The following is a 27,113-nucleotide window of genomic DNA, read 5'->3' on the forward strand; positions in this document are numbered from 1 at the left end:
ACAAGTACGGTCATCCACGTAATACATTTTATTACGGCAACGGAACCGATTTTCATATTTACCTATACGAAACGGCGATTATGCATAATTAACCGGCCAATCTTATGAAATTAATATGATTTATAATGTTTACCAACGACGCTTGGGGTATTAAGGATAATTTCCGGTAAAAATGGAAAATTTAGGCAAATTTATCAAACTTACCAAAATGGTCGGAGATTATGCATAATTAACCAGATTCATCACATTTACCGTAACGCATGCACAATTTTTGATACCAAAAATGTTTTCAACGTTACCTTCAGCGATTAATTTGACGTGATATAACGTCATCCATAACACTGTTGCACGAATTATACCAGTCATTGGGAACTTCTCTATAAAAGAAACTCTAGAAACTGAGTGTATCAAAGAAGAACGCCACGTTATATGCGAATTGAAACAGCGTTCGTGGACTGGGCACATTAGAGGAGTTTACATAAATACCCAAATAATTAGTTTTAGCGTCGACATTTTGAAATTTAATTACACGACGGATGGCACGGGATTCTCTGTAAATAAACGTCCGTTAAATAACGTTGCTTATTGATTAGTCAAATAAAATAAACTAATCAATCTCATAAAGATAGATGTTGAGATCCGAAAGTAAAATATCTACACGTCAAAAAATCACATTAATATAGCCTAATAGCCAATGCAAAGCATGATTTGCAATTCGTGTTTGCAATCCATTACAATATGTTCATCTTATCCTTTAATGGAACTATGGAAAACGTTTGTTGATTCGCACGGAGAGCAATCGCCTCGAATTGAGCCTAAATTCACGTAAGTTCAGTATTTGAATTAAGGTTTTGGAACGTTTTTTTTGTAAATTTTCACGGTTATGGGGTTCTGTGAAGAACATTATTTATGATTTCAGGATTTAAACCCGCGCAGGAGGAGAAACAAAAATGGGAGAAGAAGAAGCCTATAGGAACAAGATTAGGCTACGGATCGAGAAGTTGATGGGCCCCAAGAGGAAACCGGACGTGACGTCATGCGAATTCATGAGGGACTTGGAGAAGGCCTTGTTTGCGGAATACAAGGTAACTTCGGGAAGTTATTTTAACACTTATTCAGTCATTCATATCACTTCAGGGTACCTTACCCCACCATCGTATACTAAACCATCTTCAGACAGTGTGGGTTTTTGAGGAATGCCTCGAGTTTGAGGAATTCTTTTGGAGAAGTGGGGGGGGGGGGTTCTGATGTGAGTTCCTCTAGCATTGTCTAGATGTTCCTCTAGAATATGGCAATGCTTAATAGTGAGTTCCCGAAATGTGTATGTAGTGCCATGAAGTATGCTGCCCTGACCGAAACACATGATGGTTTTATTGAGTAAACCAGATCGTTTTCTCAGGAAATGCATTATAGGATGGTTCAGGCATACTAACGAATATTTATTTCAATGGTTGCCACCTCCGCCTACGTCATTAATACTTTTATTTTACTGAACGATTTTGTTGAGGAGATCGCCCCCTTCGTTCTTGCCCTGTATACACTTATACACGCAGGACTGACTTGATAATATTCACTGATAAAGAAAGAATCCTGGGGAGAGGGTATCATATATCACAGTCTTGTCTTTGACGAAAATGAAACCCTGAAGTTCGTCTGAGTCGTTAGCCAAGGACGCAGGAAAATGCCAGTAAAATTGAACCCAATGCGTGCCACGCATGTTTCAATCATTTTTTCATTTTTGCACAATGAAAAACTCCAGGGCAAAAGTAGCCAGTGTTTACGGTTTATGTTTATTTATTTTTTATCATGATTTTGGGGATTTCGATATGAAATTGAGATAATTAGATATTTTCTTTTAAATGATTGCCGTTAATTGATAATATTTTTTGTTGTCAATTCGCTTAGTCTGATATGCAGCGTATGATTCGAAGGAGGGAGTTCCAACAAGCGATTCATAGTCATCATAAGGTTCAACCATTGAAACAAAAAGAGGAACAAGATCCAGAGAAGAGTTTCTTCAAAGAGGATTCTGATGACGAATGGGTAATTTCGAAAAACATATTACTATTTTTTCAATGACTCTGAGAAAAAAACCATTTCTGTTTATATAAATCACACAGAATATCAATTTCCATTCGCATCCATATGAGGACTGAATTTGAATTGAAGTAAAGATCGAGGGCATAGTTATTAACTTCACAACGGAGGTGCGCGAACTTTTCAGTCCGTGGGACAGATCGGCAGGTGCTGGACAGATACGGTTATATCCACTGCTCGCGGGCCAGAAATGTGTATGTGCTATGTGACCATACGAGCCGTATTTTGCACAACATCCCTCTATAACTTTTACTGTCTCAACTTTTTTTAGTAAATGCCCTTTTTTTTCTATTTCCCAAGGCTCAGTTGAATTGTTGCAATAAAGAATTAAGACTATTTTCATGAATTATCAAATATATTACGATAATTATGACTATTATTAATCACAGTCATATAAATATATTAGTCTCACATATTTGTCAAATATATCATGCTAAAGTCAGATATTGGCAAATTCGTGATTGGTCAATTTCATTGTAAATTGACCCAGAAAATGGCCGAATTTCTGGCTTCAACCAGCCAGTTCGCGAAATGGCGAAGATCCATCACCAAATTCTGATAACAAAAGATATGATTCGGAGTTATCACCATGTTGTATTTTTTGGTGATAATTACGCCCACGTTAGCTATGGCAAACAAGCAAACCGCAATCACGGATATGAGGTGGAAATTTTTTTTTTTTCAAATATGACAGGAAAAACTATATTTCTGTATTACAGTCGAATACCGCTATAGCGAAAATCTCGTTTTAACGAACACTTTTCCAATCCACCAGATAAGTTCATATAGAAATAATACAAAAACCTGGAATTCCTTTATAACGAAATTTCGTTATAACGAAGTGATTTCTCCGGTCTCTTGGAGTTCGTTATAACGGGATTTGGCTGTATTATTTTTATAGAGATATTTTCACTGAATTTTCTCTTCGTTAACTCTCGTCACATGGAGCTAATCCGATACAGCTACTATACATAGCCATGTATCACACGTTGGCGATGAAAAAATTGGATTTTGCGCCTACCGTACCGTCTTATATCAGCACATCGAACAGCTAAGTATCTCTATGACAACTTCGCGAATTGCCCTTCCAAAACCCGAATCATTTTGGTCCAAAGTCCGATTTTCGGACTCTGGACACAACACTCGTTATGTGGCCGCACTTCGAGTTTTGGCAGCAACACATATACAGTGCACCGTAAAAGTTAAGGCACTGCTTGAGATTGCGCAATATCTGAGAAATACTAATTGCATCATTACAAATCAATTACTACTTATCAAGGAGGACACGCCCTTTATTTTCAAAATAATAAAATTACACCATACACTTTATGGACGACGTTAATCAAGATATAGACAAAAAAATCATGTGGTTATTTGAAAATTTTACTCAGTGACAGTTTTAAATTTGGTGTTCTATTAAACAACCTATTACATTATCAAGATATACGGAAGACTGGATGTTGTGATGATATTTATTATATTATTATATGAGATGTAAATTTTTTAAAGGAAGGAAAAACTCATCTCTGCTTCTAGCGGGAGTCGAACCCGGGTCCCTCGATTGCCGAACGAGTGCTCTGACCACTAAGCTACAGAGGAGATAGAGATTTTCCTTCGCTAGAGCGTATATATGTGTCATCAATTGATAATTTTATAGAGTTGCCAGGCACTATCAGAGATAAATTCATTTATGTTGATATATAGTTTTTCATTTAAATTTTCGCTTTCATTTCTTTCGATAGTTCTCTTCTGGTTTTTTCTGGCATTCTTTTTTAACGCCAGGGTGTTTTCGCTCTTCGCAATTTGATTGAAATATTTTTTTCTAGGTTCCTTTCTATTCTGAAGATAGTGACGAAAGTGATCACGATGTAAGTGTGCTTTTGAATGCGTATTTAAATTTTGCTCAATACAGATCTTATTAGAAATTTGAAATGCAAAAATTCGGTATTCTGTAATAACGCTTTAACTAGTAGTTAGTGGATGATTTATTCTTATAAGTCAACGCGTGCGAAGGAAACGGAAAGTAAATACTATATCTCTTCGAGGCGGTGTTCGACATACAGTACGTAAATAAGAAAGTAATGAGGGAATAGCACGGCCGCCCTTACGAGACGTAGGGGCCCGGCCCAAAAATAATTCCGGGACTGGAAGTGCTTTAATAATTTCGCCTCTAATTTGGCCCCGATTTTATGTCTGCTGTGGGAGTCGGGAGTTGGCATTCGAAAATTCATATATCGAAAATATGGAAAATAATTGACAGAAATAATTTCAGCACCTATGAAAAAATTCCAGAATGGATGAAATACGCAATTTTTGAAAGCAGTAATTCTAGTTATTTCGTTCTGTATGAAATCGCAGATTTCTATTCAACTGTTTATAAAAAACGGTTTTTTATTAATTGTGAATATATATATATATATACCATATATACATACATAAATATGTGTGTTATATATATGTATATTTATTTATATATAGGCGGTCCGGAGGTTGTGCACTCCTGCTGTATAGTATACAGGGTGTTTTGTAAGTGCTAATACGGCCTTTATCTCATCAACCGTCCGTCATAGAGGTATATTTTCAATTTAACCAATGCTCAAAAGGCGCTCATAAGTTTCCCTGAACCAGTTGCGAGAATGAATCAATACCTGATATAAATCAAGTGTTTTGTATATAGTTGTATAGTTTTGTATATAGTTGTACAGTTTTGTATATAGTTGTACAGTTTTGTATATAGTTGTACAGTTTTGTATATAGTACAGTTTTGTATATAGTTGTACAGTTTTGTATATAGTTGTACAGTTTTGTATATAGTTGTACAGTTTTGTATATAGTTGTACAGTTTTGTATAATGCTTATTGTATAGTAGTTGTACAGTTTTGTATATAGTTGTACAGTTTTGTATGATGCTTATTGTATACAGAAATTTTTTTTCGCTCTAGGACGGATCAACTCGGTCCCTAAGAGCTGCATAGCGTATGTATTGCTTTGTTGCGTTGCCTTTCATTTGTATTTGTATTTTTATTTTGCATTTCGTGGTGCGCTGTCTGTGTTGTGTTGTTAAAATATAAAAAAAAATAAGTAATAAATTAAAAAAAATGAAAACGAAGTGCGTAACAAAATGAAGAATCAAAATTTTGATACGGTCCCACTGTCCTCTAACTTCTAATTAGAAAGTTGTTGCCTTGTCTGTCCTGTGTGTGTGTGTGTTTGTGTGGCGCCAACAAAAAAGTTCCTAAATGCAATATTCGAATTCAAAAACAGAGAAAAGTTGGGGAACGACAGCATGGATGAGGGAAAGGAGCGCTGTGTGTCCGTTAGTTTTTTGCTGTTCTTCCATAACTTTACTCCGATTTTTCAATTCAAATATTTCAGCGGATATTGCACTTAGAAATATGGAATTTTTTCTGTTGATCTCAGAAGAAACAGGTCAAAAACTTTGTAGTTAAAAGTTGCAATCTAATAAAAATTTGGATTTTTACTTTACATTTTTTTACACACTGTATTTTCGCTCTCAAGACTGCTATATGCTAAATTTTCAACGCTTTTTGAGCATTTTACAAATTGGAGTCATGCCTCTACGACGGACGGGCCGCATTAGCATTTGTATACGATGTGATATTGATTATAAAAATTCTCTTATAATTTCAGATGAAACATACATTTCTAAACATTCATTTCATGAATACAATTTCTCATTTACCATAAAATAACTACAATTTCGTAATTTCAGGAAGAAGATCTTGGAACTGTCAAACAAGTAAGTAGAAAATTGAGTGAATTAATTTAATTATAAGTGTCTCTAAGGTTTGCTTCTCATGAAACTGCGGTGATCCAAATAAAAATTAATTAATCAATCACTAATATTAATTTGCTTTACATCATCTGATTGACGTATACTTAATGAACTAAAAAGTAAATAAATTGATTTAGGGAAGAAAAGAATAATGTGAATTCTATCTTTCACTCATATTTTTTGTGATTCTTTTTTATGTTACGAGTTAGAGCGGATAGATGGCAGCACCAAAACGATATTAATTCTCCGCTTTATATTACTCGTAATTTACGAGTGGCAGCTTAAGGGATGGGGCACCGTGAGAGTATCGTGGGTCCTCCGGGGAAGAATTGAACAACACACAGAAAAGTTGGGAAAGGACAGCATAAATGACAACAGGAGCATTTTTCCGTTAGTTTTTGCTGTTCTTTTTCACCGATTTTTGAATTCAAAAATATATTACAGAATATTGCTTTTAAGAGAGCGAAATCGGCATCCAAAAATTCATATGTTAGTACGAAATATACAGGAATGCTGAAAAAAAAATAGACATAATTAAATGCAAATTATCAAAAACGAAATTTATGAAAAATTAAAATTGAAATTTTTTTTTGATTAATGAAAGAAATAGTTCCATAATTCATGAGAGTTAAGATTTCCAGAACGGATGAAAATACAGATTAAAACAAAAAAATAATTGCAGAATTAGAATCATTTTTTTTCTAGATGAAAATGCAGATTTCCATACTTGATAAAAAATCAGAATTTAGGAAAGAAATTATCATTTCCGTAAGTGTGGGACAACCCTCCCAAAAGTGAATTTATAGGATAAGTAAAACATGAAACTGAACATAGAAGAGAGAGTTCATGAAGTTCACAAATCACACACTAACGAACGTGATTCCAGAACGATTCGTCTTCGTTAGCCGAGGTATCGCTGTAATATTCAAATGCAATATATCGTCGTTGAATTTGATTGTCAGTATCATGGCAATAAAAAATCTTTCAGTTACCCGTTTTTTAATATTTATTTAAATAATAAATTGCATAATTAAAATTCAATATACATTTTAATCATTTGAAATTACCAATAATTTTATTTTCAATTAAAAACGACAATTTTATTGATAATTTTGATGAATTTTAGTAAAATTGATATTCGGCCGTCGAATATTCGGCACTCGGCCAAAACATTAGCCGAATAACCGGTGTTCGGCTAAATCACTATTCGCCCTATCTCTACTAGAAATTCCCGAATAAAAGACGTGTCGTTATATTGCATATTAATGCATAAGTTATTTGCATACAAAGTTTTCTTTGAAAATGAATATTCACGCACACAGAACAAAGAAATAGAAAAATATACACGGGAAATAAAGTTTAATTTCTTTGAGAGAAAGTTCAGCTTTATGCGCACAATTTTCTCGGTTTCAGTAAATATTTCTTGATTTTTTTTTCAAATATTTTTTTTAGGGTTCTTTTTCATTTCATATATTCTGAAATTTTTATTGCATATTTTGGCATTTTTAATGAATATTTTCAAAGCATATTTTGGCATTTTTAATGAATATTTTCAAAGCATATTTTGCCAATTTTTTGCCATTTTTATAATCCTGGCTTTTTTTTACCATTCTTGCTACTATCAGATTACTGTACGAATCTATAGTTTTGGTTTCTCGTATCCGTTGATAGATGGCAGTTTCTGTTGAAGATTTCATTTATGTTAACAATTCTGAAATTCTAACTCAGGGGTGTACAACTTCCGGGCCGCGGGACAAACGCGGTCCACCAAGCAGTTCAATCTGGCCCGCCGTAGTTGCTACAGTTCGAAAGTATCAATACACGCAACATGATAAATACCTAGGCTGATCATATTTCTTTCATAAAAAACATGGGATATCGTCAAAAAAGTTTTCAAGGCAAGTAAAATTGCCAGTTACAGCGGGAGAAGTTTCAAACACAAGTAACGTTGTCATTTATAGCCAAAAATATTATAACAGACAACAAAAGTTGCCAGTTACAGCCGAAACATTTGTCAAAGTTACTTACAGTTTGTTAATGTGGACAGTTACAGACAAACAGACATGACCATTGAACGCTCAGAGGATGTTTGGATCATCTGGGGATGGTTTTGCGTTCTCTCCCATTCCTCTTTCACATAAATATTTTCTACAGTGTGGCCAGTTACAGCCCAAAACATTTCAAAGGCAAGTAGAGTCGCCAAATATCGCTAAAACTGCTGCAAAATCGCCAAAAGCGGAAAATGGAAAGTACTGCGAGTCAAAATGTAACGTCTGCCTATGATAACAACTGTCTATGACCCTGAAAGTTGAAACAGGCTTTGCTTAGTGTATGGTTATGTTGTAATGTTTTCGATTCCATTTCATGTGTTTTAGGTTGTGGAAAAAATCCAGAAACTCAGCTTAGAGGAAATAGAAAAGATGACTGCAGGAGAAGAATTAGAAGGAATACCCGAACCCACTGCCTCAGCAGGAGAAGATGAGACTGAGGAAGTTCAAAGAGTTCTCGCGCAAGAGGAAGTGGATCAGGAACAGGGTTTGGTGATTGAACAGAAAGATATAACGGCGACATCAGCTGCAGAAGGCGAAGGAGCCAAGCCAAAAGTAATCCGTCATTATGATCTCATATTAGGTAGATATCAAATACACACCAAAATGAACATACAGGGTGTTTTGAAAGTGATAATACAGTGTGTCACAAAGTGAAAAATATAAATTATAATACTCCAACTTCTAATTGGAAAGTTGTTCTCCTGTCTCTCTTACGGCCAAAAAAAGAAATTCCAAGTTTATATATATATATATATATATATTTATATATTCTAAAAATTTAGATTCTTTTTATTTGGTGATACACTGCACTCTCAAAACTGGTACAGGGTAATTTTTGAACGCATTTTGAGCATGTTTTATAAATTAAAATCACACCTCTACGACGGACGGTTGATGAGATAGAGGTCGCATCAGTACTTACAGGACACCCTGTATATAAATTTAGCTAAGTTTCTCTTCTCGATTGCCCATAGAACGAGAATTCAGATGCTTTGAAAATTTTCAATTTGATACGATTTAATTATCTTTTATGATTTTGATTCCATCTCATTTAATTTTATCAACTGAACGATGATTTCTTTGTGGCACATTGTGCAGTCGAATCCCGCTTTAACGAATACCGATATAGCGAAAATCTCGTTTTAACGAACGAACACTTTTCTGATCCCCTCATATAAATTTGCATAGGAACAATGCGAAAACTCTGGAATTCCTTTGTAACGAAGTGATTTCTCCGGTCTCTCTATGAGTTCGTTGTAACGGGATTCGACTGTATCATAAATTTTCTTGGTTAGGTTTTGGAAGGTGACGATGTCCGTGAAGAGTCGCATCCTGACCTCGGAAGCGAAGTCTCGATCATGGAAAAATACGCTGATGAAGATGAAAAAGAAGAGAAATTGGAAATTTTTGCCGAAAAAGAATCTTTTCCGAAGTATCGAATGCCAATTAGCGAAGAGATGGAAAATGTTGACGTAAGGTTTTTATTTTTTAAGGTTTGGCGTTATTCGGTGATTTTTAGAGAGTGCACAACAGCACTTTACCATTAGGAAATATCATATTTTGCCGATGGATTTGCTGCAATAAGTGCAATCAACCATTCGAGGGTACAGGGTATTGTAATGTGGAAGTTCTTCTCATGGTGTAACCTGGGAAACGCAAATTCTACCACAAGTCATTATAGGTCTTGATCATTGTTTGGCGCAGCATAACCTTGATGGTCCTTGAACCAATAAAAAACAAACTCCAATCCAATCTGAAAGTGCATATGCACCCTCAAATATATAGCATATATCGCCGCGAATCAGTCAGAATAATATCACATCTGCTTTATATGAAGTGCTGCTGTGCATTCGCTAATAACATCCTCAACCACCTTTGCTATTGCGATTCGACCGCACATTCTATGATCAATTTGCTTGTTTAGGTGTCATATACCACCTGTTAAAGTTTGTCTCATGAATTCGGAATGAACCTGTACATTTATAATGTTTTCTATTTTCTTATGTTGTGTTTCAGTGTATTATATTGTGTTATTATATTTGTATCAAATGCAAAATTTCAGAGTAAAAAATAGTGAAATCGGGGTTTTTTTGTGGTCGAATTCGCTTTCGACATACCGAATAACATAAGAAATGACTATTTTTGTTTTCGAACGCAGAAACATTGTCGACATTTTCTTGTTCAGTTGTAAGAGAAACTCACAATTAAATAATGTTGATGGTGGTATATTTTTGGTGGATGTTACAGTCAATTCAGGAGTTATACGAAATAGTTGAGAGGAATCTGCAGTTACTGAAAGAACGAGACACGCTGAAAGAGCAAATGGAACTGGAAAGAGAAGAGCCAGAATTGGATCAGGATAGGCAGAGAGAAGAACATGAACGGCAGAAGAAACGTATCGGGGAAATCACTGGACGGTTCCTCCTGAACCTTCCACGGAAAGTGCGCAAAGCTCGCCAAGATAACTTATTTAATTAATTACTTTTTTCTAATGAGAGATATTGTTTTTTTTATATGCTTATTGTTATCGAGATATCGTTTATCTCTCTTTATATCAATGAAAATAGACGGTTCTACGTTCATGTTATTCAGTTATAAAGACAGAGTTTGATAGCCTTGTTTCTTTAAGACCGTGTTTTATATCGCATCTTGTTTTTATATCGCAATTGCTATAAAGGTAGCGTTTGTTTTTGTTTATATCAACGAAAATAGACGGTTCTGCGATCTTGTTATTTAGTTCTAAAGACGGAGTTTGTCTGTATTTCTGGAAAAAAGTTTCACGTCCATTTATAAAAAGTTTTTATTGTATCAATCAGTTTTCGTTTCTTCATTGGAGTTGATAGCTACGCTTTATTTGATATATAGTAAAACCTCAGGGTGAGTGCCATCACCCTCGAAGTCGATTTTTCAAAAATTGAAAAATATTTAATTCAATCGCAAATCAAATGCAAAAAATTTCGTGTCAATCGGTTGACTTTTCATTTCGAAATATGAGACAGAAACAATGAGTCATGCCGTAAATGCACAAAAGAAAAAAACTTTGAACGCAATTCTGGAAATATTAATTTCATCAATTTTGGGAAATATTTATTTTATAAATTCTGGAAATATCCCTTTTTCAGCAATATTCTCAGGTTGCAGTTTTAGAGTTTCATGCATAAGATTGAAGAGTAAGAAAAAATTATTGCACCCTCAAAAATTTTGGAAATATGGCAGAAATATTTATTTGACACGTGTTAGTGATATGGACCTCCAATTTTTCATTGATGGGAAGTATTTTTCAAAAAATGTTGCATTCAGATTTTTAAAATTTTGATTCTTTTCAAACTTTAAAAATTGAAGAAACTCTAACGAATTGTCAAATATTCAAGTTCGAGGTTTACATTGCTAACGTATGTCGAATAAGCATTTCTGCGGAATTTTAGGATTTTTGGTGTAGAGAAGTTTTTCTTTTTACTTTGAAAGAATACATTAACCGAATTGCACGGAATTGTTTGCATCTGATTTCCAATTGAATGAAATTACCTGTTAATTTAGAAATATCGATTGCCACTCTTTAAATCATCACTCACGTTATTATTGTGACTTAAGCGGAGTAACTATTTAAACCTTTCAGACTCCAGCATTCATTTTTTGGAATTTCCAAAAATACTGTATTTTTGATACTCAAGAAATGCATTATAAACATAATGTCAGCCGCTGTGGTGGTCGAGTGGTTATAGGACGGACTCGCGATGCGAGGATCCGGGTTCGAACCCCACAGTGGTGGTCGGCCGAAGTTGGTTTTCCGTGGTTCCCAACTTCAAGGCGCAAATGCGAGCCGATCTCCCCGTTAAAAAGTCTCGCCACAGAGAGCAACAGTCCTACAACGATAAGTCATTCAATCATAACACTTCACTCATAATTTGAAAAACTAGTGGCAGATGGCAGCACTACACATAACAAGCATTACAGAGAAACAACAAAACTTCACGTCAGGTTTCACTACACGTACACGCACATTCCCGCATGTACCGATTCGTTGGGGGGTTCCGCAGAGGAGGAGGAGGAGGAGGAGGAGGGGCGGGCTCGGGAAGGGGGTGTGGTGTAGTAGTACCGCCAAAAAATGGCTCGGGGATCCATGATGTTCTTAAGTCAGCCACCTCGTTGGGCAATTTGCCTGTTGTGGCGTTGTAGTTGTATTGTATTGAATATTAATTTTTCAAATTTCCAATTTTTTTTGTGAAGAAATAATTGATTTCGTTCATTTTTTTTAAACAAGATGATGCAGGGTATATTTATCTTCACATGAAATAAAACATTATATAACATAAAACAGAACATAAAAAAATAGTTTAATTCTTTTTATTCACTGCCCAAAATTTAAAGCTGTCTTTTACAAAGAGCGCTATAAAAAATGCGCCTTCAGTACACTGAAGCTGGTGTTGACACAACCCAATCGTGTTCGTGGGTGTTCCCATTCATTTGTGATTTCGTCAGCTCATTTCTGTTTCATACATGCAGATAGGAAAGCTACTGGAGCATAGTCTCCCAACTTTTTTTGTCCCATCGCCCCCCAACACAATCTAACCCATAGAATCCTATGTTATACCCGTAGCTTCTACCGCCCCCCCCCAGGGGGCGTTAACGTCCACGTTGGGAATCACTGTCCTAGAGTGCAGAGACAGTTTGATGTTGAGTCTTGCGCTGAAAGAGTACGTGTTCTGGAAACATAGGCCTTTTTTTAATGCATTCTCTAGTAGCTGAGAGAATCTTTCATTTGACACATGAAATGATTCAAAAACTTTCAGAAAGAGAAACGAAGGTACTCTAGAAAAAAGATTCCGAGGTGTACCTGAATTAATCGAGTGCTAGTAATGCTGATGTGATGATTGGCTCACGATGCGGTTGTATTATATTAGCGCCAACATATAAATTCATGTTACTTCAAAACATGTTACTTCCAAAGTCCGAAATATTGACCAGTTCGCGAAGTGGCCTATTTCGTTGATTACTGATCGGTCAATGTCCAAGTTTCGGGTTTTCGCCAGTCAGTTCGTGAAGTGGCCGGAAAATTCCTGGCGAAAGTCCGATAACAAAAGACGTGACTCGTGGTCATCGCCAAGTGTTCCCGAAAGTCACGACTAGAAGGATTAAGGGGGAATTTCTATTTGAACCAGATTTTCACTGAACATGGCACCCTTGGTTGTTACCAAGGGTGGTACCATCATGAAGACAGTTCTTGCACATTTTTTGGCGAACGTGAAGCAAGAAGGCATTATACAAACTTATATATATGAGTGTTGCTATTGGAGAGAGGAGAGAAGTAAGGCAATTCCTCGAGAGAAAATGCACGTAGACATATTATCCCTATTAAGAAATAAAGAAGCATTCGAATTCTGCATGAAAATAATGAAAAGCTCTTTGGAGAAATTTTTAGAATATTAATAAATTTAACCATTTAGAACGCTCGGTAGAAAAACATTAGAGTTAAATGAGAACCTTAAGAATTATATTATGTGAATTTTAATGCATGCTATATTAATTGGTATGTAACATGGACATATGTAAATGATGTATTTTGGTATAAGAAAAAGTGAAGAGAGGGGAATTTTTAATTTCTTATTTAATTTTTGATTTGTGAGAATATACGAATTAGTGTTCGTATTACAATTGATGTCCCTGCAGAATTACTGTCAGAAGAATATATATATGTGCGTGTTCGATGATATGTAAAAAGTTTTGGGCGATATTGTACTAGGGGTCGTTCAAGTATTACGTGAGCAAAGTTTTAGCCATTTTTGACCCCCCTTCCCACCCCCTTGTCAGCAAAAGTCAGCAAAACGCTGACCCCCCCCCCCGTCAGCAAAATTCAAAATTTTGTCATCAGCTCTGCCCCTCTGAAACCTAACTCATATTTTCATAAAGGGTGGGTGATGACGTAAGCATTATCCAACCCCCCCTCCCCCCTTGTCATCAAAAGTCAGCAAACTGGAACCCCCCCCCCATCGATGATGACGTAATACTTGAACGGCCCCTTAACATGATATTTTTATAAAGTGTATTATTGTTGGGATGTACTATTGCAACATATCCCTTTTGTTTCTAAAATTGAGCAATTGGTTTGTAAAGTTCTCGAGTGGGAGAAATAGAAGGATTCCTATTCTTGTTTCACGAATTCTGAATTGTAAATGGAGATTGTTAGATTCATGCCGTCAACGAAGAACCCGAATCATTGAACAACTGCGCCGCTGCTTAGCATGGTTCACCCCATTGTACATACATGACTTTGTATATTATAATGTATATGTGTGTGTGTGAATAGATATCTATGTACATTTTTCAGATAAAGTGACATAAGGAAGGAATAAGACAAGCTGGAACTGGGAACTGGGCAGGGGCAGGCACGGCGAAATGAAGAAGAGCGGATGGTAGCAAAAAATAACTGATCAGAATCGAACCCCTTTTTGGGAAATTTTACTTTTACCTTAAATGAGAGGGAATCCAGGTGTACCTTTGATCGTCAGAACTCCAGCGTATGCCCCGAGGGGCGGGACGCTAGGACTTTAAGCCATCATCACCAAGTTGGCGTGTTTTTTCAGGATAATTATATCCGCATTAGATATGACAACTCATCAAACTGCACAGTCACGATGTCGTAATCTTTTTTTTTCTTCTTCTTTTACATTTTCTCTATTCCAACATTTAAGTATTTCCACGAAAAAAACATGTATAAGCACAACTTTAATTCAAATCACTTTACTATACACCATGCTATACCTACTTGAACATGCATAGATAGTTTCGTGAATGTAAGACAAAATCGAGAGAGAGATCCTGGCAAGATAACCTCTTCGAGATCTAAAAATAAACCTCATAAAAATACTCTATGTATAAAATTCCAGGTAGAGAAGAATTTCATGCAGTAAAGTAGTTGGAATGGAATTTATTTATTTCATTTTTTTCCCTTATATTATATTTTCGATACGCACACAAGTACTACATGAATGTACAAAAAAAAATACATACAAGTAAATTTTTTTCCCTCTCGTAACGTTTCAATCTAAAACAAGCTTTTTCTAGGGAAAAATTCAGTTTTCAGGTATGAAATACGATTTGTATATGGAATATTCCATTTTGTTTCTTTTTAGTATATTTTTTACTTTATTTCACGCATGTTGTGGGCAGGTTGCGTGTTGGAAGATCCTTAAAACGAAAATTCTATATACGATTTTTCTTCTTTTTTCTTGGAATATATATATATACATAGAAAAAAAAATTGGATTTGTGTTTGTTTTTCGGTTTACATGAAAAATAATGTAGGTATATACATTTTAAAATTTATGGCGAAGGGAATAAAACTTTGGAATATAATATATATTGTTTGGAAAACAACGGTGAAGAATTATTCTTCGGATTTACTTATATTGTTTTATATTTTGTCACGTGACACTGTATCTTCTCTAAGAAAATTTATTGAATCCGTACCGAATTGGTATTTTTTTCTTGTGGGTGACGAGTCAATTTACATTCTGATTAAAGTTTTAGTGAATTTTTCGGCGATGAAATTTGCGTGAATGTACACTGTGTGACAAAAACAAAAAACGTTTTCTTTGTGACAGGGTAGAAATTGTGATTTCCGTGTTGGTTTAGCGCGAATAATCATGAAAATGATGATTATTTCTCTCAAAATTTGCTTTTGTGGTAAGGATATAGATATTTTGTGAATTGGTCATTTACCATTGGCTGATTTGGTGACTGGAATATAGAAAATGATAAAAATATAACTTTTCACATTGATAATTGCTCTAAAAATTGTAAATAACATTTAAAATATATCACGCATCTATAGGTTTAACAGAAAATGAAATAGAATTTTAAATATTTTAAAAAAACGATGAGACTTTTTTTTCATCTTTATTCTCACATGCAATTCATTTTAACGTTTTAGCTACCAAAAATGATTGTAATAATATTTTCGATTTTTGTTCACCCTTGGATACGTGCCCCGAGTCGAGAATTCCTTAGTGGAGGTGTTATAATGGGTAAGACCCACGCTTTCGTGATGACCGTGGAGAATGCAATGTGCTATTTGACGACACAATGGACATTCTATGTTTGTATAAATCTTAATGTTTTTCCACAAGCTCAAGATGGTTTCGGATCCAGCGGTTACCTAAGAACACGTTAAGCATGCGCAATACATATATCTCAAGCTTCTTAACGGTCTTTGGGAAGTTCTTCGCAGTCCACATACTTTCCTGTATTTACATTACATATGACACATCGCATCCTCCAGGCTCATCTCTAAAAATTCAAATCAAGAGAGCAGATCGGTAATATCTTGAAAATTATTTTTGAGAACAAAAAAGGGGAATATGGTTATAAACATGAAAAAAGTTCAATTATTTTTTCGAATATTTATACACTAATATTTTACCTCTGATTTTATTTTCTGTGAAACGTGCGGATACGGGACTTTCTTTCAAACCGAGCACAACTCAGGTCTTTTTGATCATTTGCGTCGCACCACGGTCATTTTCTGCACAAGAGGGCTGATTTTAGACCGGGACCTACAATTTACTGCAGAATCCGAACGGCAGGCTTGTTTTTTTTTATACTCATCAAGGGGTTCGTGCGCTAACCCCTCGATGGGGGACTCCCTGCGGTAGCAATTTTTTCTGCGGTCATGTCGCCGTTTTTGTTGTACCCCTGTGTCAGGAAAGTTTTCGGATAAGGACGAACCGGGTATCGAACTCGCGACACCTCCAAACATCCTTTGGTACTTTAGGCGAGTATCTCATCGACCTGGGCTACCGCGCCCACAACTCAGGTCTATCGCCATGGGCAAATTTACTACCTAGTGAGTTGTGCCGGAAGTGTAAGTGTGTGTACCTAACAGTCTCAGAGCGTATCTACTGTCATGTATGATTTTTTCAGTGCTGCCATCTATGTTTCAGAAGCGAAGTGAGTGAAGTGACTGGATATCAGTACTGTTTGTAGGACTGTTGCTCTCTGTGGCAAGACTTTTTAACGGGGAGATCGGCTCGCATTTGCGCCTCGAAGTTGGAATACGGGACTAAAATTCTGAAAGCTATTTACAGTGTTTTTAAAATTATTTTATCATCAACGCAGAAAGTTCTGTTTTTTTAATGTTTACGTACGCGATTTCCGTTTAGAGCGTGAAAAATTCTGAAAACTTTCCTGTTCAACACATAAAATTGAAAAGATAAAAATTAGCAAAATTAAAATTTAAAATTCTAGCATTTAAGGATTAACTTGTTGATTCATCACCATATTCAAAACTTGTACCTTCATCGATTCGACATATTTTGTCAAAAAAGGTGCAAATTTGACGATGAATCAACGTGTCAAGAATTCGGTCAGCTGGTTTCTTAACATGTCGGTTCATCGTCATATCCACAACTTCAATGCCATATTCGAAAGTTCTCGATTCATCGATGAATTAACACTTTGCCTATTCATAAAATTCTTGAGATACTTCTGCGATGGATTGTCGGCGCATTAAATGAAAAATGTTGAAAAGCTGAATAATTTTTTTTTATTTCGGTGGTACTAAGAATCCTTTTTATCTTCCAGATATAGTGGGCACACTATCTTTAATTTCACCTGCCTGTTGTTTCCCTGCGCAGAGAACTTCGATATCTGTGCGGAGTGAAAAACATATCATACTACCTCATACAATAAATGTTTTTTCCCCTGCTTACTAGAAACTGTGTACACGAATGCAGAGGCGCCGACGTGAAGAAAACATTTGAGGGACTGGAAATTGGTGATCGTCCCGTATATACGGGACTCAAGCGCGTACGCAGGAGGAGGAAGGTGCATTGCATTCTTTTTTCATAAATCATTGGGGGGGGGGGGTAGTGCTCACAGCCTCTCTACAAAATTTATTGGGGGGCACAAATGCCCTCAGCCCCTAGGTTCCGGCGCCTATGCACAAATGTTAGTCATTCTTGTGTTCTTAGTCATTCTCAGACTCTTAATGTCCATATTTTGTGAACTTATTAATCATGAAACAATTATATCTTTCTTAGTTACTTTTGTCCATAACACAAACGGGTAAAAATAAAATGTTCATCAGCCTAAATACCCCTTTTAGAAAATGACTATATAGTACAGGGATCATTCAAGTCATACGTCAGCATCGATGGGGGGGGGGGGTTTCCGATTCACTGACTTTTGATGACAAGGGGGAGGGGGGGTTTCCGATTCACTGACTTTTGATGACAAGGGGGAGGGGGGGTTTGTATGATGCTTACGTCATCAAGCACCCTTTATAAAAATATGAAATATTTTTCATGGCATTCTCTGAACTGTGGTTTGTGAACACCTGAACTAACAATCTCCCTATTGATAAGTCTCCTAGAGAGTCAATTTAGTGATCTCTAAATGTTTCGTGGGTCCTTCAAGTGATGTAGAAATGTGTTTGGGCCGCTTAAGTACTCTCGAACTGTGCCACGCATCATTCAAGTGATCCGTAATTATGCCACGGATCACTTAAGTAATCTGGGAATGCGCTGGGGGTAACTTGAGCAATGTAGAGCTGCACTGGGGGTCGCTTAAGTGCTCTAAAACTGTGTCAACTGTCACTCAAAGGATTTTTAAATGTGCCACGGATCGCTTAAGTGTTCTGGAACTGTGTCGAGGGTCACTTAAGTGATCTGTGAATGTGACACAGGCCTATTTGTGTGACCTGAAAAATGTGCCATGGGCCTATTTGAGTGATCTGGACATATGACACGAGCCTCCTAAATACTCTGGAATTGTGCCATGGGTCAAGGATTTATCATTATATGGCTTAGAGGGTGGGACACAATGAAAATTTCTTGAAAGGAAATTGTGAGTTTTTGCCCTTCGAATAGCATTGAAATTAACAGAAATTCATTGTAACAGCATTTGATCTATGCAATTTTGATTAAAAAAAGATATTTTTTGCATTTAGAAAAATGATTTTTTGATCGTTGTGGGGGGGGGGGGGAGCACATCTTGTCCCCCCCTCTCAGTGTACAGTATCTGATCCCACCAATATGTGATAGGTGGTGGGGCTAGAGATGACGAAATTTTGCTGACAAGGGGGTTCAAAAATATATGATGTAATACTTGAAAGGCCCCATAGTATGTGTTGTATTGAGAAACTTCCTTTAACTAGAGAAGTTACTACTGCCACCTATGAATCAAAAAACACAACTGTTGATGATCCCCTCGAAATATAACTGATGTACAAAAGCATGTGCGCATATGAAAAAAGATACAGCATGGTGTTTACTAGTATTCATAAATCAATAATACAAATTAAATTAATAAATTTGCTAAAAAACTTTAATAATTGATATTTATGAAAAGTAAAATAATACAAGTAAATTATGTAAACTGTGATTATAATCGAAAAACAAATTTATCTGGCCTTTTTGTTTTTCGATTATAATTATATGCTAAGTTTTAGCACAAAATACACATTTAATTTTACTTTACGCATACATCAACTGGTAAAATTTTAGAGCAAATACAATAATATAATCAATATTATTGTTTAAAAAATATATGTTGATATCATAATGTATACAGTTTTATAATATGGCTGTATATTATTCAAAAATGAGTCACCAGTTCTGATGACGATAGTTGTAATTTTTACTTGATAGATGGCAGGAAAAAGTTCCAGTTTAATGTGTTATTTGATTTTTCTCAACACTGAATTTTCGTAGTTGTGTTTCTTGGGTAGTTGTTTTCTGAAATGCAAATATTTTGTCGCTGATAGAATTTTAGTTTTAACCGTTTGTGTTATGGACAAAAGTAACTAATGACATTATTTTTCATGGTCAATAAGTTTTCAAAATATGCTATCTGGTGCAAATAATTTTTCAAAATATAATCTGGGAATGACAAAGAATAAGAATGTTTCCGTGTACATACGGTATTTTTTGCTCCGCAGAAAGAAATTTCCCTGTATTGTATAAGATAGTATGTTATTTTGAGATTTTGCACAGATATCGAAATTCTATGCTCAGAGGAACAGGCCAATGCAGGAAAAATAAAAGCCATTATGCCCCATCTGGAAGGAAACAAAGTTATAGGGCACATTTCATGTATGAATAAAAATTTTACTTTCCCCGCTAGCATCTCTGTGTTCATCATGCCTCCCTGCCCCCATCCTGGAGCCAGGCCCCAAGATTGAGATCTTAGTGGAGGCTCCTGACTATTGAGTTTATAGTGTAAAAAAACCGACAACTCATATAAACACCCTATAATTCAATGATTATTCAAGATTAATTCCTCATGATTAATTCAAGCATTTTCGTGCTTATTTAAAGCACGTTCCAGAGTTCTTGCACGGAAGCTCTGGTGATGGTTAAAATAAAAGATCTTGATTCGTGAATATGCCTCCAATAGCATGATACGGATCCAACTTTTCGAGTCCCAACGAGTTCAATCGGGGGCAGGGCCCCATCCTGAAGTATGCCTTTAAGATATTCGAAAAACGAAGGAAATTCGAGAAAAAACAGCTCTAAATGCCGAAAAACCGTTTTACTCGGATTTTCTAAGCTGTTTTCCCCAACTTTCGCCCGTTTTTGCGAATTCGAATATCTCAGTGAATATTGCACTTGGAAACGCGGAATTTTTTTCTGTTGGTCTCAGAAGGGACTGAAAAATGACTTTCTAATTGGGTTTTTGAGCACACGGGGACTGTGTAAAAAGTTAATTTCCTTATTTTTTCATGTATATGACCCCTGAAAGAAAATTTTGATATTTTAAGTAACTGCACATCGTTTGGTTCGTATCACGTATCATCGTTTGGTTGCACATCGTAAACTTTTTGTAAATGAAAGTGTTTCTAAAGTCAACGGTTGCAGAAATATCCGCTGTGCAGCATACAGTGTGAAAAACAAAAATTATGAGAATAACCTCGGGCCCTGGGCTGGAGTTCTGCCAGCCCAACCCCCTTGTAGGACCCATGCGGGCACCTCAGTTGAATAGGGGTTTCACGATAAGATCTGACACAATCATTTGTGACAATAAAATATGTATATTAAGAGCAGAGACCCCTATGCACGGGGGAGGGGATGGGGGGACCGCTTCCACGCTGACCAAAAACTAAGGTTCAATATTTCGATTTAGAAAAATTAAAATATCGAAAGAAAATACCTTTTTGAAGGGTGAACTCAAAATTTCTCGGGAAGACAATTTTTGTGCCCTTCCCCAAGCCAAAAATCGATCCGGGGAACATTACGATTAAGAGATGGTGCCTAAGCCCTTGTAGCGGATATACAGATGAAGATAATCCGAAGCAGGGCCGTAACTTGGGGAGGGGGGGGGGGAAACTGCCCCGGGCGGAAAAATTTAGAGGGTGACAGTTTTAGGTGACAACAGAGAACACCATTAGAAAATTATCGAAATTTAAAGTTGTGGGGGCGGCAAAATAATGTTTGGCCCGGATGGCAAAAATCCTAGTTACGTTCCTGATCCGACGTCACAGCTTGTGCGGCGATTTGTGTGATGCGCATGCGTGAAGTGTTCTTTAAAATAGTTGATTTAGTAGTTTCAACACTTGTTCTGTTATTTTGTTCCGTTAATAGTTTATTCTGGCTGGTCCATGATCTTTTAGTTAAATGTTAAATGAAAAGTTGATTTAAGAGAGTTATTTAATTTACTTCCATCGGCCTGCCTCGCCAAGTTTAATCGTATGTGCTTAGTCTAAACTTCGAGTTCCATGATATGCTGATTCTGTTGCTGATCCGGCTAGAAACGGTGACACATTTATGTGAAACCGACCAAACCCTCTTTCATTTCGCCCTGGGGCTATGATGCTGATGGCAGTAGGGATAAACTTTTTTTTTCTGGATAAATATTCAAAAAATCGTGTAAGTTGCGTGAAATAGCTTCATTATCATCAAGGTTTCCACTGAACAGCCTTATAACCAGCTTCGTACGCCAAGTCTCTCCTCTGGAGAGACATGATAGCAAAGTGGCAACTGGATTGGGATATACCGGAGGCATCAGGAAGATCAACTCATGAAGTTATGAAGAAAGTAGATACTAGGAGCAGGGGCTGGTCACGCGAACTCATCTTATTTGTCACCGGTCATGGACCTTTCCCGGCAAACTTACATCGCTTTAAAGCGATTGCCAGTGACAAATGTTCTTGTCTTGAGCCTGGCACGCCCCTGCGCTACGTCACATGCTGTCCAGAAACGACACCCTATCACTTCCGTTCGCCGGCTCCCCATCTACACAGACCATGGATGCTTGGCATACTACGTCGAGAGGAATCAAGAGAAAAGATAAGAAAAATGGTGAAATTCCTTGAGGAACATCCTGGGAAGACAAGGGATCCGTCTCCTCCAGCTCCTGCAACTCCGGTACCAGCACCTCCGTTAAGGAGATCGCCGCGTCTTCACCCTGACAGTGCGCTGGCGGCACTGTTTGAAGGCGGGGAGCAGGATGAATCCTAAATCTGTAATCAAGTGTCCCGGAGATGTTTTAAAGACCTTCAACTGTGATCAAAAGCGAATTGGACAGAGTGTACTGAACTGCCCGAGCGCAATGGGGTTCTCTACCTTTCCGTCAAACAATCCTCGATCAATCAAATTTATTTGCTTATTTAATTTCATTTTATTTGCTTATTTAATTTCAATTTTAATTTCAATTTATTTATTTATTTAATTTAATCAAATTTCTGATTGCGCCTTTGCGATATGATTTTATACAACTTTCCATGATTATTTATTATCCGTGTCCGTTGCACTTTGACTTTAACTTGATTGATTTGATTCTTCTTCTTTTTACATAATTTTTAATTTCCTTTCACTATATGTAATCTTTGACGTATCAATAAATAATGGTTTTGCCGGAGATGCCCTGGACCTCCCTCCTTCGGGGGGACGGGGGGGGGGCCGAGGAGCTTACGTTGCTTCTTGCGACAGAGCCTGGTTGTCTCGCGGTTTCTCCAGTTCTCCAGCCTTATAACCATCAAGGGTTGCCCGACGAACTCTACGTTGGAAAACCCTGTTCTAGGCGGTATAATTCATCGTTGATTTCCACACGCGATGATATGCTAATAATTAATAACTAAAAAAAATTAACCATGTTTCTATCATCTCAAAAACTTGAGTATATTTGGAAACCGATGGAAATTATTTTCTATTTAAATAGAGTTAATCAATTTATTCTGTAGTTAAAGAATCGATTGATAGTTTCTTCTAATTGAACATAATTCCCATGCATACTTTTATTATGAAAATAAATTATGTTTTCGTTCCTAATTTAATTAAAACACTAACTACGTACTTTCTTTCCTACAAAAATCATTTTTTTCTCCAATTACGTTTTAATTTATTAGTATAAAAATTAATTAATTGTTTGAAATATTATCCCCCGTAGTTATAAATTACAAATAAATGCATCGTCGTTTAATGGCAAGAGACTTTTATGTGAGAAGAGCTTTTGAATAGATTACAAATAATTAATTAATATTTATATTTTTAGCTTAATTCCCAATTATTAGCATTTATTCATAAGTTTTTTCCGTTCGTCGTATCTTTTGCACGCGTTTCAATTTATTATGAGAGTATTTAATTCAGAAGAAATATATAGAGATTGCTTCGCCTAATAATTAATTGCAAATGAGAAGACTTAAGTAGCATTTATTAATATTTCTGTCTTTAATTAATATTTTTAGCTATTAAATTATGAATAGAAAAATCCTCCAAGAGCACAAATAATCAAAATAACTTACTATTAAATATATAGCTATTATACGTGTGATAAAAATTTTGGAAAAAAATATAGTAATGAGTACGTATATAAGGATGCATAAATAACAGCTTCAACCGCATTTTACTGGTGAACCGCTCATCCTAGAAGCATACTTGCAGTTAAAAAAAAACACATTTGGATAGCGTGTAAACCTTAGATAAGTCGTTCATATTGCAAGGGGTTGTACAGTTATTCAAATAAAAAAATTTCCTTTTTATACGGACACTGTGAACTTGAAGGTACAATTAGAAAGTTGCTGCGGTGTCTCTCTTAAGGCCGAAAAAAAAAAAAAAACATTCCACTTTTTCAAGTGCAATATTCACTGAGATATTTGAATTAAAAAAAACGTAGGAATGTTAGAAAAAAAAGCAGGCACCAGCAAATACTGCACTTGCAAGGAAAGGGTCCCAAGGTGACGTCTTCAAATAGTTAAAAAAATTATCGCTGTTTGTACTTATTTGAATGTGCAAATAAATATGTAAACATTCTGGCGGAATTATGTTATAGATCACTTTTAAACACACACAAAAAAAGTGAATATTTTTAACGCCAATAGAGGCCAAGAATGAATTGAAAGATTCCACAACCCTAGAGTGTTAGAGTGACGTCATTTAAACAACACGTGATCAAGCACAGCACAGACGAAGAAAGCGAGAAAAATAGAAATAACCATCTTTTTTTGTGGAGTAGAAAAGCAAGAGGGAAGAAGGGAAAAGAAAGTGAAGAAAAAGTTTGTTATAGATATCGCCAAGAAGCGCAAGAGGCTATGAGTAGCCAATTGCTATCATTTTAATAATTTTTTTTGCGGCTTTAATATTGCATTCCGGTGATAATTTTTTTTTTTGTTTTTATGCGTGTGATGAGTCTACTGAAATTTTTTTTTTTTTTATAATATTTTGAGAACGGCACCTTGGGTCCCTTTCCTTGTTAGAAACGTGGAATTTTTTTGGCTTCAGGAGAGACAGATTAACTTTCTAATTGGGCTTTTGAGCACAGGGCGTCCGTATATATTGCTAATTTTTTTATTGCAATAACTGTACAATCCCTTGCAATATCAATGACTTATTTAGGAATTTACTCAGGTGTACACGTTATTTGGATGCTTTTAATGTCTTTTGATGTCATTAGGATAAACGGTTCGCCAGTAATTTGAGGTTCGTGCTGTTAGCTATGCAGCCTATATAATATTTGATACAGGAAGGTTCAAATCTCATGGGCAAAACTTTGAGGAGTAGTAGAACACATTTTAACAAGCAATTTGTAATCAGTGAATTTGTATCAAAGATATTGTGGAAAATATTTGGTTTTATCGACCATTTAAACGACAACGAAGTGAGAAGATATTTTTGATTTCATTTACGATTGCTCAATTTTTTGACAACTCGCCTAGGGATTCTGGATATTGATTAACCCTTTCATGATCACGAACGAAATATTTCGTCCAAACGCCAGTGGAATAAATTCAATCCAGAGTTCTCTGTGTTTTCTTTCCTTCTCTCTTCACCATTACGAAGCTTTAATTGTAACCGTATGAGAACCGAAGTTTTTTTTTTCATTCTCCGTTTTTGTTTTACTCCTGTTAGTGATTTCCCCTCCCCACCCCCACATATGTCTTTCTAATATATGCATGCACGAGCGAAAGAAAACACACTTAGGTTGAAGATGAAGAGAAAAATCTGCTGTGTATATTCCCTCATCTATTATATTGTTTTTTCTTTTTCTAATTATTTGTTTTTTCCTCATTCTTCTTCCTTTTTCTAGCTTGCGGTTAGGTTGGGACAAGGTTACCATATTTATCGTTGATTCGCCAAATACTGATCGTCCAAATATGTTGCCAAAATATTGTACGTGAAGAACAATATTTATCAGCTCTCAATATTTATGCATGGGTTTTTACCTATTATTTGCCCATCATCTTTTTTTTTTTGTGACGCATTTTCAGATTTCTGATTACTCTCTCTCTCTGACTGACTGAGGTATATACATTTTCTCAGGGAGCACGGAGTCTACAGACTCCCATAAGCTTTCCTGTTCGACACTGCTCCGTACGGGCCGGATGAAGAAAATAAGAAATTGTTTGTATGTGATCGTTGGGTGTGTGAGTGTACGTGTATAAGAGTGTGCCAAAAAAAGATACAAAAATTTTTTTCAGTCTATGCTGTACTCAGTCAGAGTCACTATATATCGAATCAGCTGAAATCATTTTAGAAAACAGAAAATACGAATTGGATAAGCAATGGCTAACTTATTCGTAGAAATTTGGAATTCGCAGAATACCGAATTTAACTGTCAATTATCTGAGCCAATAATTGACAAATAAGTGTGGAATCCTCCATCTAATGGCTATAGCATCAGAACCAAAATTAGAAAAATCAAAATCAAAGATTGCATTACTTAATTAGAAACATCACTAAATAGAAATATAGGCCTATCTCTACTAAAGCAATGAAATTTTTGGTTTTGATTGTTGTACCTAAATTCTGAACTGACCGCTATAAACGTTACAAACTCAAAAATATTTTAGATTTTTAAAACGCATAACAATTAATTAGTAATAATAATTTTAATTCAATAAACCTTTTTTTCCCCAAATATTTTTTCTTCCATATTTCATTCATGCTATCATATTAATGATTTTTTTTGTTGGAAAAAGTGAAATAATAGAGTATTGGCATAAATAAGGTTAACTTGTATCTTGCCAATGAGCCCCGAATATTTGCTACCATCTGAATAATATCCATAGATAGAAATATTGGGTTTGAGCCCCCTCCCAATATTTCCAATAAATTTACGCTTATGCATTCGCTCGAATCAATTTTTTCGGATTCTAATTACATGACATTAAAGATAAAAACCGACCATACATGGGACACTTGGAAGAAAACCATGTAAAATTCGACTTTGCAAAAAAAGAAGACTCATACAAAAGCTTCAAGCCCAGATATCTAATTATAATCTCTGTGTTTAAAAAGCATCAATTATTTTTTAATTTCAAATAAAATTTTAAATTGCATTAAAATGTTTATTTATTATTTAATTGAAACATTAAAACTGCACATTTTTAAGAAATCTCACTTTAAGTGTGGTGCGGAAGTTCAAATGAATGTTCAAGAGTGCCGCGAGATATGAGAGGTTGAGAAAGATAGCCCTATCATTATTTTTCAGGACTCTCCTACAGTTACAAAGAAGTCAGTCTACAGATATAAGAAGAGACCGGAGAAATTACTTCGTTGTAACAAAATTTCGCTACAAAGAAATTCCAGGTTTTAGCATTGCTCCTATGTCTACTTATCAAGGAGATTTGAAAAGCGTTCAATAAAATTAGATTTTTCGCTATAACCGTATTCGTTAAAACGGGATTCGACTGTATAAGCTCCTACCCCGAAAATAAGTCCTAGTTAAAATCGTTAATC

General features: G+C 35.8%; 1 protein-coding gene across 1 annotated transcript; it reads left to right on the forward strand.

Moving 5' to 3' along the window:
* The first annotated feature begins 950 nt into the window (after nucleotides 1-950).
* Nucleotides 951-10,754, forward strand: LOC149084152 (uncharacterized). Its single transcript, XM_089235271.1, has 7 exons — nucleotides 951-1,085; nucleotides 1,906-2,043; nucleotides 3,924-3,965; nucleotides 5,831-5,857; nucleotides 8,269-8,496; nucleotides 9,240-9,416; nucleotides 10,192-10,754. Exons 1-7 carry the CDS (start codon nucleotides 951-953, stop codon nucleotides 10,420-10,422), a joined length of 978 nt encoding a protein of 325 aa, XP_089091397.1. The 3' UTR covers nucleotides 10,423-10,754.
* The last annotated feature ends 16,359 nt before the right edge of the window (nucleotides 10,755-27,113 follow it).

Source organism: Pholcus phalangioides, unplaced genomic scaffold (genome assembly GCF_987345545.1).
Source record: "Pholcus phalangioides strain wild (caught in Gottingen) unplaced genomic scaffold, Ppha-v1.0 ptg000008l_1, whole genome shotgun sequence".
NCBI lineage: Eukaryota > Metazoa > Arthropoda > Arachnida > Araneae > Pholcidae > Pholcus > Pholcus phalangioides.

Bases quoted from the DNA above. Each gene is read 5' to 3' on its own strand.
- LOC149084152 (XM_089235271.1), top strand. From the start codon at position 951: ATGGGAGAAGAAGAAGCCTATAGGAACAAGATTAGGCTACGGATCGAG. The intron at 8,497-9,239 runs GTAATCCGTCAT...TTTCTTGGTTAG, and splicing joins GCGAAGGAGCCAAGCCAAAA to GTTTTGGAAGGTGACGATGT. The intron at 9,417-10,191 runs GTAAGGTTTTTA...TGGATGTTACAG, and splicing joins AAGAGATGGAAAATGTTGAC to TCAATTCAGGAGTTATACGA.